We start from the raw sequence: 13,540 nt of genomic DNA on the forward strand, positions 1-13,540 counted from the left end.
TAATGCCGTTAGTATGCATCCTTTGAGCGGCATTAAACAGTCTGTTAATAAACAAACATGTGCCGTTTAAAATTGCATTATTAGTAACTGTATAAAGTCTATGGTTAAATTTGATTCTTTGACACAAGACAGCATATATGGTGATTATTAAAAAAGCCACTTATTGTAGATGTGAATGGAGATGAAACATGAATCTCACCATGGCCGTGCGGGACTTGAGGAACCAATCAAAGCGGAACTGGGGCGAGTTGCGAATGCACTGGCGCAGCTCATCATAAACGCTCTCCTTGTCGAAGCCCAGTTTGTGCAGCATGCAGATGAGAAATCGGTCCTCCTCCTCTGTGTAGTTCTTCCCTTTGTTTGTGCCATACGAGATCCTGAGCTGATGGAACGGCGCCTTGTAACGGCCAATCTGGAGAGAGAAACAATATAGAGATTAACTGAAGCTTTTATTGTGTCGTCACCATCACTTCACAGTAAAGAGATTTAGTGGAATTGAAAATATATATATATTTATGATTAATCACATCTAAAATAAAAGGGTAACACTTTACAATAAGGTTCATTAGTTAACATTAGTAATTGCATTAACTAACATGAACTAACGATGAGCAATGCATTACTTAGTGTTTATTAATCTTTGTTAATGTTAGTTAATACAAATACAGCCGTTCATTGTGCGTTCATGTTAGTTCACAGTCCATTAACTAGTGTTAACTAATACAACCTTTGATTTTAATAACGTATTAGTAAATGTTGGAATTAATATTAACTAAGATTAATAAATGCTGAAGAAGTATTGTTCACATACTGTACATGTTAACTAATGAACCTTATTGTAAAGTGTTACCAATAAAAGTTTGTGTTTACATAATATGTGTGTGTGCACTGTGTATAATTATTTTATTTATATATATGAAGAGTTCAGATGCAAAAGCCTCTAAATGCAATTTGAAATTTTCTTCTTTAATGATGATTTTTATCAAACTTATATATTTAAGTTCAGTAATTTCTCTTAAATAACAATTAACAGGTAATTATCATTGCAATTTAAGTGAAATCACTGAACTTAAATATACAAGTTTGATAAAAATCATTATTAAAGAAGAAAATTTCAAATGGCATTTAGAGGCTTTTGCATCTGAACTCTTCATATATATATATATATATATATATATATATATATATATATATATATATAAATACACAAACATGCTTGTATACATTTAAGAAAAAAAATTTATATATAAAATATTTATATATAATATAAATTATATATAAATCTATATACATGAAAATATTTCTTAAATATATACAAGCATGTGTGTGTATTTATATACATCTAAAATAATTATACACAGTGCACACACATATATTATGTAAACACAAACTTTTATTTTGGATGCGATTAATCGCTTGACAGCCCTAATTGTCGGCTGTATAATCGATACGAATCGATTAATATTTACACCCCTAGTAGGTGAGCCAAGTACTATGTCTGAATTCATAAAACAGCAGGTAAATATTCCCCGGATGACCTGCTACTTCCATCGTGATTCTTTAGTGTGCAGATGATGGACACTTTACTGTCCCATGGCCTCATATCATTCAACCAGTTGATGGAAAAGAAGCAAAGAATTTGTAATAAGGCATCTAGAGTTATTCATGGTATTTAATGGTTTGTTCAGTATGTAGTGTGGCTCACTTTAGAGTCCAGTGCTTTCTTGATGCTGATTCTCCTCTGGATTCTGGCCTCTCCTCTCTCGATCTGAGCCATGATCTTCTCGATGTCCTGCAGTTCATTGCAGCGCTCCCAGAACACAGCTACACACAAACACAACACACCTCAAGCAGACGCTTCCTGTATATGACAGCAAAAGACAGCGTTTCAACATACCAGAATATTCCATGACCTCCTCTGGGGTTTTGCCCTCGACCTCCCGGGCGATGTTCTCGATGTCATCTCTTCCCCACTTCTCATTGGCCTTGATGAACTGGTTAAAGTCACGCTTGGTCCAAATAGTAAAACCCTGGAAAACATCAGTAGAGAGCAACAATTAGCCTAGTATAAGAAGCTTCATGTTAATGCAGTGGGAATAATTATACTTAAAGGTGACATGCAAGTATGAGAAGATAGGGATGTACAGTTTACCTGTGAGAGGAGGTTCTCCTTCTCCTCCAACTCTTCCTCATTAAGTGGTTCAGCTTCATCGATCTTGGCCTGTTCCTCTTTCTGCATTTGGGCTGAGTTGGGCAGATCAGGGTTTCTCGGCACCTGTCAGCGCAGTGACATTATACATGAAGAACAGCAGAAGGGATGATTGCTTCGGAAGAGTAACATGACATTATTCACCGCTTCACTGAACACTGATGTTCTGGACACACTGAATGTCAACATGAAACTTAAATTGCACCATATTTGTAAGTAAAATATTTTTTCTTCCGAACAACACTGATAAATCATTCACAATTAGACTCAAAAGTGTGTATTAAGACTTTTTTTGAAGAAGAAATGAATGCTTTTATTCAGCAAGGATGTTTAATGTTTCAAAAAATTTCCATTTCAAATAAATGCTGGTTTTTATTTACTTTCAGAATCCGAAAAAAATGCATTTCCACAGAAATTTATAACAAAATGTTTTAATCATCCATGATAATCAGAAATGTATCTTGAGCAACAAATCATCATAGAGTGATTTCTGAAAAATCACTGATGCTGAAAGCTTCAGATCACAGCAATTATAATATACATTTACATAGTTGTAATATTTCACAATATTACTGTATTTAACCCTTTCGCTGTCACCCCCCTTTTTGAGAATGGGGGTTAAAATACACTATACAAACTTAAATGGTTGTAATTCAAGAATGCTTTGGAATATATATCCAAGTTTGGTCATGTTTTAAAGAAAACACTCAGCAGATTATTAAAAAGTGAAAGTATGAAAAAGTTATGGAAGTTTAAATTTACAGTGAATCAAATATACTGTACTGAAAGTCAAAGTATGAAAAAGTTATGCAAGTTTAAATTTACAGTAAATCAAATATACATTTTTTTGTTTTATATAAAATAAATATATTTTACAAAATATTTTTTACTCTAAAATTAGTGTATAATCCAAAGCCATGAATCTTGTTCCAAATTTGAAGTTGATATCACAAAAAATTCAAGTTCCCATGAGATTTTGTTTGGGCGTAGTACCAAAAATAGCCACCGGGTGCCATTGAATTCCATTGAATTTAGTTGTATACATTCTGCCTTAACAAATTAATACATTTCTGTCCGAACATCAGTTCTGTCACATAATTTTGAACCTTGAGACACAGACCTTTCTGACAATGTGTGTTTTGTCACGATTAGAAAAGGTTTTGATTGTAAATTATGAAATATAATGATGCCCAAAAGGGGAGGAGCCTGAAAAAATAATTTAAAAGTACCGTTTCTATGGTAACACAACGTTCAATTATAAAACGGTTTTCAAAGAATGAATTCTGAGTTTGTAAGCTTTCAAATGATACCTAATTTATGCTAACTACTAAAATATGTGATATAATAAAGGCGATAAAAAAAGATATATTTTAGAGGATAATATATATTATAATTTTTAGAGGACAATATTATATTATAATTTTTTATTGAAAAATACCCGATTTTATGTTTTCTTATGAACTTTTATCATGAAAACCCAAAGTTTCAATTATTAAAAGGTGTGCGCGTCAATTTTTTGTGACAAAGGTCAGAACTGTTATGGTGCAGATTTTTTTGAGATGCACTCTTGTTAAAAAAATAAATAAAAATCATCGGTTACTCTTCTCACATAATTTGTAGCAAAAAAACAGCAGTCAAATTTCTATTTAGCAGTCTTAGACCTTTCCAACGATATATAGTTTCTCATGACATGACTGGATTAGGATTAAATAGTAATATACTGAAGTAAATTTAGACCTGTTCCTAAGAGACTTCTTCCAAAGGCATTTGAATGGTAGTGTACCTTGACCCCAAACCTGAACTTGAACACAGACACACCTTGTAGCCAATAGTCTTCCTGTAGTAAAGGATCTCCTTCTCCAGCAGCTCAAACAGCCGAGGGGGAAAGAACTGGAAGTCTTGAACATTGGGCTGTTTGGGAGGACGAGGAGCCTGAGGGAATCAGAGAAAAAGTCCATTAGGAAAGAGGCTTCCAATTCCAATGCCCATTACGGTCAACAGTGTAAGACGTAATAATACCTTTGGTGCTTTGGGCTCGCTGACACGCAAGGCCTCTCTGAAGTACGCGTCCACGGCGTAGTTCGCCTTGCGCTCTCTCTTGGGTGGCTCAATCCAGTTAGTGATGACCTGAGGAGGAGGGGAGTTCACATCAGTATATCATTTTACATGTTGCACATGTGCATGTTACAGTTTGCAATGCATTACCTTTTTCTTTTCTCTGTAATCTTCACCCTCAAAGTTGTACACGCTGTTCTCGGTGTCCATGGTGAAGTTTTTCAGCGAGCTTTCCCCAAGATTGGCCAGCTTTTCCTTCATCTCCATGGTCTAAAACAAACATTAGAAGTGTCATAAAGAGCACTGGCCTGAATTAACTGAAACATTGTGGTCATTTTTATACTTCTGTTCAGCTTTGAGAGACAGTTTCCCAAGATTAAAAGGTCCTACCTTCTTCTCTCCTCTTTCCAAGATGGCATCAATGTCTTCATCTGTGATCTCGCTCTCCTTGGAGGCGAACACGTGAGTTGCACCGTGTCGAATGATGGACAGCATCTCATCTTTGCCCAGTTTGCTCATGTTTGGATCGACCAACCTGCCTGTAGGGACGCAATAGTACTAATCATGTTTAAAATCAATCAATAAATAGAATTTTATATATATATATATATATATATATATATAATCAATAATTAGAATTTTATATATATGTACTATATATATATATATATATATATTGTATAATTATATATATATATAAAATATTGAATGTGTGGATATATATAAAATTTTTAAAATAATAAAATGACAAAATAATAAATATATAAAATAAATAATATTAAAGTATATGAAGTGATTTAAAAAGCTAACATTTCAAAAAGTGATCAAATAAATTTGATTTTTTTTAAATAAATATAAATCAATTAAGTTGGAAAGCAATATCTTTAATAGTGTTCATAATCAATAAATTACAATCAAAAATATTTGATTTATTTGTGTGTGTATATTTCATAATTATTTAAAATAATTCATCTACAAAATTATATATATATATATATATATATATATATATATATATATATGTAAAAAAAAAAATTGTGATTAATATAGGATGTGATTAATCGATTAAACTTTTATTTATTTAATTTATGCGATTAAACTTATTTTGGATGCGATATATATATATATATAATTACAAATTAAAAATAATGTACATTTAAATAGAAGTATGAAGTAAAATAAACATTTTTCTTAAACTCTTCTAAAACGTTGGAAAGCAATAGTATTATTCATGTTTAAAATCATTCAATAAAATTAAGAAATAAATTGTAGATGTTCTAAAAAAAAAATAATAATAAGCTTTTAGTGATTACATTCATTAGAATATATATATATATATATATATTTTTTTTTTTTTTTAATTATAAATATTAATAACTTAAGTAGCTGATTATGTTTGTTTTGCGTCTTACCTTGTTGAATGACAATGGAGTCCAAGCGGAGCTTCATTTCTGCACGCTCCACGATTCTTTCCTCAACTGTATTTTCCGTGATGAATCGGAAGACGCGCACCTGTTTCTTCTGACCAATCCTGTGGGCACGATCCTGAACAGAGAAGATCCCATGAAAATTAATTACCATTCCAGATGCTGCTTCGAAGAAAAGTACTTCAATAAATCAACAAGTCTGATGAAAGGAGAGCGCAATATGCTACCCATGAGTCCAACCATCAAAGCATTCACAAATACATCGAGTAAACTGGTAGAATATTGACCATAGCCTGAAGATCCACTTGAGGATTCCAGTCCGAGTCGTAGATGATGACGACATCAGCGGTGGCCAGATTGATCCCGAGACCTCCCGCTCTGGTGCTCAACATGAACAGAAACTTGGAGCTGTTGGGCTCATTGAAGGCATTGATGGAAACCTGAGGAGATGAGACGAATGTTACAGATCTGATCCTCAATCATTGGTGCTTATTATTACTAAACTGTTCTGCTGTAGGCTATTTTGAAATGCATACGCAAACACGCACTCAAGATAAGAGAAAATCCCTTTCATACCTGTCGCTCCTCGTGAGGAGTCTGTCCATCCAGACGACAGTAAGCATAGTTACGCCACATACAATAATCCTCCAGAATGTCCAGCACCCTGGTCATCTGACTGAAGATCAGCACACGGGACCCTGCAGGACGAAAACAGAGCCATGTTCAAAGCAACCATTCGAACGTTTACATTGGCAAAATACCGAATCCGGCAACAAAGTAGTCACCTTGCTCTTTCAGCTTGGGCAGAAGCTTGTCCAGCACCACCATCTTCCCGCCGTTGACCACCAGGTGGAGGTCCGTGGTGTAGGGTGGACCCGGCTCCGCTCCATCAAACAAGTAGGGGTGGTTGCAGCATTTCCTGAGCTGCATCAGCACGTTCAACAGGCGCATTTTGTCCATCTTACCCGCAGAGTTCAGGATGTCAATATCCTTCATCAAGATCTTGGTGTACCTAAAGAGAAGTAAGGGTCATTAAATATCTGTTGATATGGACACTTTTGCCAAATAGACTAAAAATATTAGTGATCATATTCCCGATTTTCCTTTAAAAAAAAAAAAAGCCTAGTAAATCAACCAAGAATCATATATTTTTGGCATTTATTAATATTTACCATTCTCTCTGCATCTTGCTGAGCCCAATATACATTTTGATTTCCTTTTTGGGGAGGAGAGACTTCTCCACATCGGCTTTGATACGCCTCAGCAGGAATGGACGAAGCACCTGTATCATTAGGACATTTATTAATTATACTGCCAATGAAAAGACATTTTAAAAGATCGTTTTCTTTAAAAAAATTGATTAAAAATCCATTGTTATAATAATGAAACAATAAAAAAGGAAATGCGTATTAAATAAAAATAAATATTAAACAAAAATTACAGTGTGTGTATATATATATATATATATATATATATAAAAAATTATCAAGAGTATATATATATATATATATATAAATAAAATAGTCAAGTATCTATATATATACATAGAATAGTCAAGTATATATGTATATATTTAGAGAGAGAATAGTCAAGTATTTATATATATATATATATATATATATATATATATAAAAATTGTCAAGTGTATGTATATACATATATATATATATATATATATATGAAAATATATATGAAGAGTTCAGATGCAAAAGCCTCTAAGTGCCATTTGAAATTTTCTTCTAGAATGATCATTTTTTATCAAGCTTGTATATTTAAGTTCAGTGATTTCACTTAAATGGCAATGATAATTACCTATTAATTGTTATTTAAGTGAAATCACTGAACTTAAATATACAAGTTTGATAAAAATTATCATTAAAGAAGAAAATTTCAAATGGCATTTAGAGGCTTTTGCATCTGAACTCTGAAGAGAGAGAGAGAGAGAGAGAGAGAGAGGGAGAGAGAGAGAGAGAGAGAGAGAGAGAGAGAGAGAGAGAGTATATACAGAGTAGTCAATTCATCTGAAGTGAATCAGAAAGTGGTTCAAAATTCATGTACAACTTTGATAAAAGGTTTAGATCCACTTCAAATGTTGACTACAGAGAGTGTGTAATATTTATATATATATATATATTTGTGAGTGTGTGTTATTAGATGGCCAGAATTTGAATTTGTCTTTTAGTTATTTTTTTGCATAAAGAAACCAAATCCTAAATACAAAATAGGGTCCAAAAAACAGGCTTTAATTTCCTAATATAAAATACATTTTCCCTTTTTATTTTTAATTGCACTTACAGTATGTAGACGTTCCACCAGTTTTGTGTCACCCAGACAGTTATTGGTGTCAAACCAGGAATCAAAATCCTGCAAAAAGTGGAAAATCAAACTTAGTCCAAACGAACACCTTCAATAACAGTTACATCTATAACAGATTCCGATGTACCATGAAAATTATAACATTTAACAGAAGGTTGACTCCACCTAACCTAAATAAAATCGTTTTAACAACATAATGTCAAAGACAGAAGACAGAACTGAATGAAAGCAGCACCTCTGAGGAGTTGAACACGTCTGGCAGCAGGAAGTTCAGCAGCGCCCACAGCTCATGAAGGTTGTTCTGCAGGGGGGTTCCCGTCAGCAGCAATCGATTCGTGGTCTTGAACTCTCGCACGATCTCTGAAAGCTGAGAGAACAACGTTTGCATTAATATTTAAGCGTAGAAGCTTAAACATGCTCCAGTTGGAGGAGAGACACAATCACAAACCTTCGATTTCTCGTTCTTGATACGGTGAGCCTCATCAATGACCAGGTATCTCCAGTTGAACTTTTTGAAGACGGCCCTCTCGATGATGACCATCTCGTAGGAGGTAACGCACACATCCCATTCGCCTGGCAGCAGCGTATCACGGACAAAAGCGGTCTACAACAACCAGAGGGGAGTTATTAGATGGCCAGAGGTTTAAAAAAGTAACAAGGATTTAATCCAGCCCTTCTTCACAACACAATCATTGGAAATCCCTACTCACTCTTTCTTCCCTGTCCCCGATGAGGCAGACTGCTCGGAGAGAGGGAACCCAGCGCTTGAACTCATTCATCCAGTTGTACAGGGTGGATTTGGGCACCAGAACCATGTGAGGTCCAGGAATGTTTCTATAGTGCTTCATGTAGCCCAGCAGAGAGATGGTCTGAAGAGTCTTACCAAGACCCTGATGGGACAACAAGTGTGAGGCATTTGATTAGAAGACGTTTCCAATGTCTGGTTGCTGAAATATTTTTGAGGATTGATATAGAGGATTCATTTCCAGGATTGGAATGATATTTGTATATTATCTAATAAAATTAAAATTATTTGATGGTCGGGAGTCGTACCATTTCATCAGCAAGGATGCCATTGATTCCGTTCTCGTAGAGGGAAATCAGCCAGTTCAGTCCACGTATTTGGTAGTCTCTCAGTTTCCCGCTTTTCACATCTGTCAATAAAGGTTCTTTTTTTAATTACCAAGAGGACATTGATATTATGTGATGCTACATTGACAATTATGTGTTGTACTCACAAGAAGGCGACTCATCAAAACGTGTGCAAACGCTGGTGGTCTTGTTGCTCTCGCTTAGCAGCTCCTCGTCCTCCTCCTGCTCAGTCCGACGGTGGCGGTTACTGAGAGAATCACACACAATCAGTCAACCGGGAGCGAATATCTGACATACACACCACTAACACATATGGCAAGCTGTTTTAGCTTTTATTCATTTCCAAGATATGAATTCTTGACATCAACAATTGAATTGCTGATATCTGTAACTTTTTACTAGTGAAATTTCACCATAGGCTGCCATTGAAAATAAATTGTTGATATCAAGAATTGATTTTTACTAGTGGAAATATCATATTTGATATCAATAAGTACATTGTTACTAGTAAAAATGTGAATTCCTGATATCAATAATTAAATTGTCACTAGTTGAAATGTCTATTCTTGATAACAACTCAATTGGTACTAGTAAAAATGATAATTTTTGATATCTAAAAAAATGTATTTCTGATATCAATATTATTTCAGATATCTAAAATGGCTTTTTTACTAGTAACAATCACATTCATGATATCAGAAATCAATATATTATTTCAGATATCTAAAATGGCTTTCTTACTAGTAACAATCACATTCATGATTTCATATCAGAAATTAACATTGTCACTAGTACAAATTGAATTATTGATATCAAATATGATCATTGTTACTATTAACAATTCAATTGTGGATATCAAGAATAGACATTTCAACTAGTAACAATTGAATTCTTGATATCAAAAATAAAGGTTTTTACTAGTAATAATTGTATTTCTGATATGTGAAATTGGAATTTCAACTAGTAAGAAATCAATTCTTGATATCAACGCTTTTGAATGGCAGCCTATGGTGACATTTCACTAGTGAACATACAATTGTTGATATCATGAATTCATATTCTGGAAATTATTAAAAGTTAAAACGGCTTGCCATAAACACATGGAGTTGACACTATTGAGTTATGAGCTAAACAAACCAAACATAAATGTAATGGATAGAGCTGCACGAATTGGGGAGGTGGGGTCTAATTGTGTTTTTTTCTAATAAAAATCGTGACGGCGATTTAGCAGGTTTGTTGTGCTTGTTTGTAGGGCATTAACTTATTTTGTAATTATACATCAACATGACTTTAATAGTACAACTGGTATTATTAATAAATAAGTATATCAATCAAAACAAGAAATTTTAGTATTATTTTTAATTAAATACAGATTTTTTTACAGTAAAAATTGCTCTGTTAATATCCCGGGTTTCTAAAATACGGGATATGAGCATATTCGGGTATTTGCCGTGTTTACATGGCCGTTCGTGACCAGGTGATCGCTAATATCCCGGTTTTGAACGGGTTATTGGCTGCATGTAAATGCAGTTCTTCACTCTGAAATATAAATGTTTGCAAAGCCATATTGAAATTTTGGTTTTATTTCGATTAATCAAGCAGCCCTTGTAATAGTACCATGGGCTACATACTATTAAAATACACATGAAATATCAATAGAGCAGAACAGATTTTAGTGTCAAGTTAAATTCCCATGCATTTTCTCCATTAGAAATATGTTTTTTAATAACTTTTCAAGACAATGATCTCTTGCGGTTGTTAATCAATGGCAGCGTGCTTTTATTTCTATGAAGAAAACACATGGGGGGGGGGGGGGGGGGAACTTTGAAACCAATTCTGCTGGAAATGTGTGGGAAAACTCACTCTCCCACAGAGAGCAGGTTCTGCTTCTCGTCTTTCTTGATGCGAGGGCGACCAGGCTTCATCTTCAGAGGTGAAGTTGGGGTCTTCTGGGCAGCTGGTTGGATAAAATGAGCAAACACTTCGGTCTGCTTCAGGAGGTACTCGAATCTGTTGGTCCGGTCTGTTTTCTGTTGAAACAAAGCAGTTGACGTCAACAATAGATGTGTCACGGATACTTACAGGTCAACTTTCTTGTATAACTGTAATATGTAAGCATCTATCATTTTCGAGGAAGGCTAAATGCATTACCACTTTTTCTTCATATCCACCCGGCTGGTCCTTTTCCTTTGCTGAGGAAGGTGATGAAGACTGCGCTTCACTATCCATTGCTGTATCCGATGCTTCATCTGGCCCATTTTCTGAAGCATCATCCTTAAAGAGGAACAATAACGCATTTTATACATGAACTGCAAGAAAAAATATATACATCTTAGAATCAAGATTGATGGATGCATGGATTAACGTTCCCAATACAATCTATAATATGCATTTAGATATTAGGTTGAATTTGTTTCATGCTGGCTCTAAGGGAAGTGATTTTTCAATGAAGACATTTGATTGGACAACATTTTGGAGACACACATGAGGGCAATTTTTAAACTAGTTTGATCAAATATAATTATGGACTATAAGGAGTACACGGATATATAAATGACCTCAAAATAAAGGTTTGCTTACGAAACATATCGCGTTATGAAGGCATAAATTTAACGCAGTTATTTAAAGTGACCGTTACTGCGATACTAAACGCTCAACCAGAACTTCTTTTACAGCGAATTACATAATAGTTTGATATAAAACGCAGTTATCAACATTGATTTAAATAAATACTTCTGAAGAACAACAAAGTAAACAAAATCCGTATAATTAAATGTCTTTGGAGACTTTTGTGACATCGCGTCATTTGGTGGCGGGTAATTCCCCGTTCAACGTCACACAGGAAAACTTTTATTTTGAATTAAGTCTACAATAGGAAGAGTCCAAATGGATAGCTGCTGCTTAAACAATATTAAAAAAAATAATCTGCCTGACCCATATAAGTTAACAAAATGTGCTTTATTCAAAAGTAACGTAAACATAACAAAACAACAACATTGCGTGTCATATATTAAGCTAACGCTAGTATTTCACGCGTTGCTAACACATCAAACTGGTCATCTCTCTAAACTCCATCCCAAAATCTGCCAATTTACCAGAGCAAAAAGTGATCAAATGTTGTTATGAGTGTAAAAATGGACGCCGATCTCCTGATCTATTCATCAGAGCCGGAACAATACATGCTAACAAAAACTTTCAGCTGCACTCTCTCGAGACGCGCTCAGATGGTTCGTCGACGCCTCGTTTCCAGCTCCATCAGTCCGTGTTTTAAAGTCCCAGGTGAGCTGGGGTGTAATTATGAGTGTGATATGATGGAAATGAACCGCTCACCTCTAACGTTACCGGACCGACCGACTCGAGTTTGCTCGGCTCTTCCCGCGGCTCCTGCTGCTCCATGCTGATTTCTGTTTGGGACATGTTTGGCTGGCTAAATCCGTTATTTCGCTACGGACACGAGTATTTCCGTTAAAAACAAGTCAGAAAAGACGAAAAAGTATATAGGTTTGATTGGAAAGTTTCAAAATATAGCCCAAATAGAGCGAGCACACCACGAGTCATTCGCGGCCCCCGGCTTTTCTGTTGACACTGTTCCCGCAAACGGGCCCGGCTAGAGATATCGCGAGATTTCCGTCGAGTATGACGTCACCACAGACAGTACACAAACAGCAAACTGAAATAAACAGGAAAATCTAGGAATATATTTCTCTTGTTATAGTTAGTTTGTAAGTCTGTCTATTTAAGCTATGTATTTTTATTTATTTATTTTTTATTTTTCATCTATTTTTTCAATTAATTTTATTATTAATTTATTATTATAATTAATTAATTTATTTATTTATTTATTGCTGTATAATTTATGTTTACGAACTGTGATGATTGTATATTTGTAATCTGCATTCTAATAAAAAAACTGAAATAAACAGATTTGTATCCAAATGCAAAAAAAAAAAAATAAATAAATTGAACGAAAATTGTTGATTGTAGAGATAGAAGTTTACGTAATATTGTAAACCTGTTTATTTTACTAGATAAATTTCATATTCATAAAGCAAAATTTTCAAAGTCAAGGCCATGTTTTAAAATTTTCCAAATTGAAACTGATATATATTTTGAGTCTCTTAAATGTGTTAAAAATAAGAAAGCTATGTCATACTGTAAAATGTTCAATTGAAAATTAGGAAAATATCTTTCTTTTTATAGATAATGACGTTTGTCTATATGTATTATATTTTGATTTATTTTATTTTTTCTTTATTTATTTTTTATTAACTTTATTCTGGTGTTTATTTATGTGTTGCTGTGTAAAATTTGTTTATGAACTGTGATGCTTGTATGTTTGTAAATTGCATTCTAATATATATATATATATATATATATATATATATAAATTAACCTGTGCATATTTATTACTATTCCTTGCGACATTTTACATTCATGTTTT

At 34.0% G+C, this 13,540-nt stretch overlaps 1 protein-coding gene across 1 annotated transcript in view; it reads right to left on the minus strand.

Moving 5' to 3' along the window:
- Positions 1–12,682, minus strand: part of smarca5 (SNF2 related chromatin remodeling ATPase 5) — a 13,466-nt gene extending 784 nt beyond the window's left edge. Inside the window, exons 1-22 of the mRNA XM_039685496.2 lie at positions 12,430–12,682; positions 11,251–11,373; positions 10,963–11,129; positions 9,246–9,346; positions 9,061–9,161; positions 8,718–8,897; positions 8,456–8,611; positions 8,243–8,374; positions 7,987–8,055; positions 6,864–6,973; positions 6,477–6,703; positions 6,268–6,389; positions 5,979–6,131; positions 5,677–5,809; positions 4,655–4,803; positions 4,415–4,534; positions 4,229–4,336; positions 4,028–4,141; positions 2,153–2,275; positions 1,898–2,030; positions 1,706–1,824; positions 200–412 (exon numbers count right to left, since the gene is read on the minus strand). Of these exons, the coding sequence (XP_039541430.1) occupies positions 200–412; positions 1,706–1,824; positions 1,898–2,030; positions 2,153–2,275; positions 4,028–4,141; positions 4,229–4,336; positions 4,415–4,534; positions 4,655–4,803; positions 5,677–5,809; positions 5,979–6,131; positions 6,268–6,389; positions 6,477–6,703; positions 6,864–6,973; positions 7,987–8,055; positions 8,243–8,374; positions 8,456–8,611; positions 8,718–8,897; positions 9,061–9,161; positions 9,246–9,346; positions 10,963–11,129; positions 11,251–11,373; positions 12,430–12,516 (2,940 nt within the window). The 5' untranslated portion in view covers positions 12,517–12,682. The remainder of the gene's footprint in view (positions 1–199; positions 413–1,705; positions 1,825–1,897; positions 2,031–2,152; positions 2,276–4,027; positions 4,142–4,228; positions 4,337–4,414; positions 4,535–4,654; positions 4,804–5,676; positions 5,810–5,978; positions 6,132–6,267; positions 6,390–6,476; positions 6,704–6,863; positions 6,974–7,986; positions 8,056–8,242; positions 8,375–8,455; positions 8,612–8,717; positions 8,898–9,060; positions 9,162–9,245; positions 9,347–10,962; positions 11,130–11,250; positions 11,374–12,429) is intronic.
- Positions 12,683–13,540: the final 858 nt, after the last annotated feature.

The sequence above is a fragment of the Pimephales promelas genome, chromosome 6 (assembly GCF_988280905.1).
Source record: "Pimephales promelas chromosome 6, fPimPro1.hap1.1, whole genome shotgun sequence".
Taxonomy (NCBI): domain Eukaryota; kingdom Metazoa; phylum Chordata; class Actinopteri; order Cypriniformes; family Leuciscidae; genus Pimephales; species Pimephales promelas.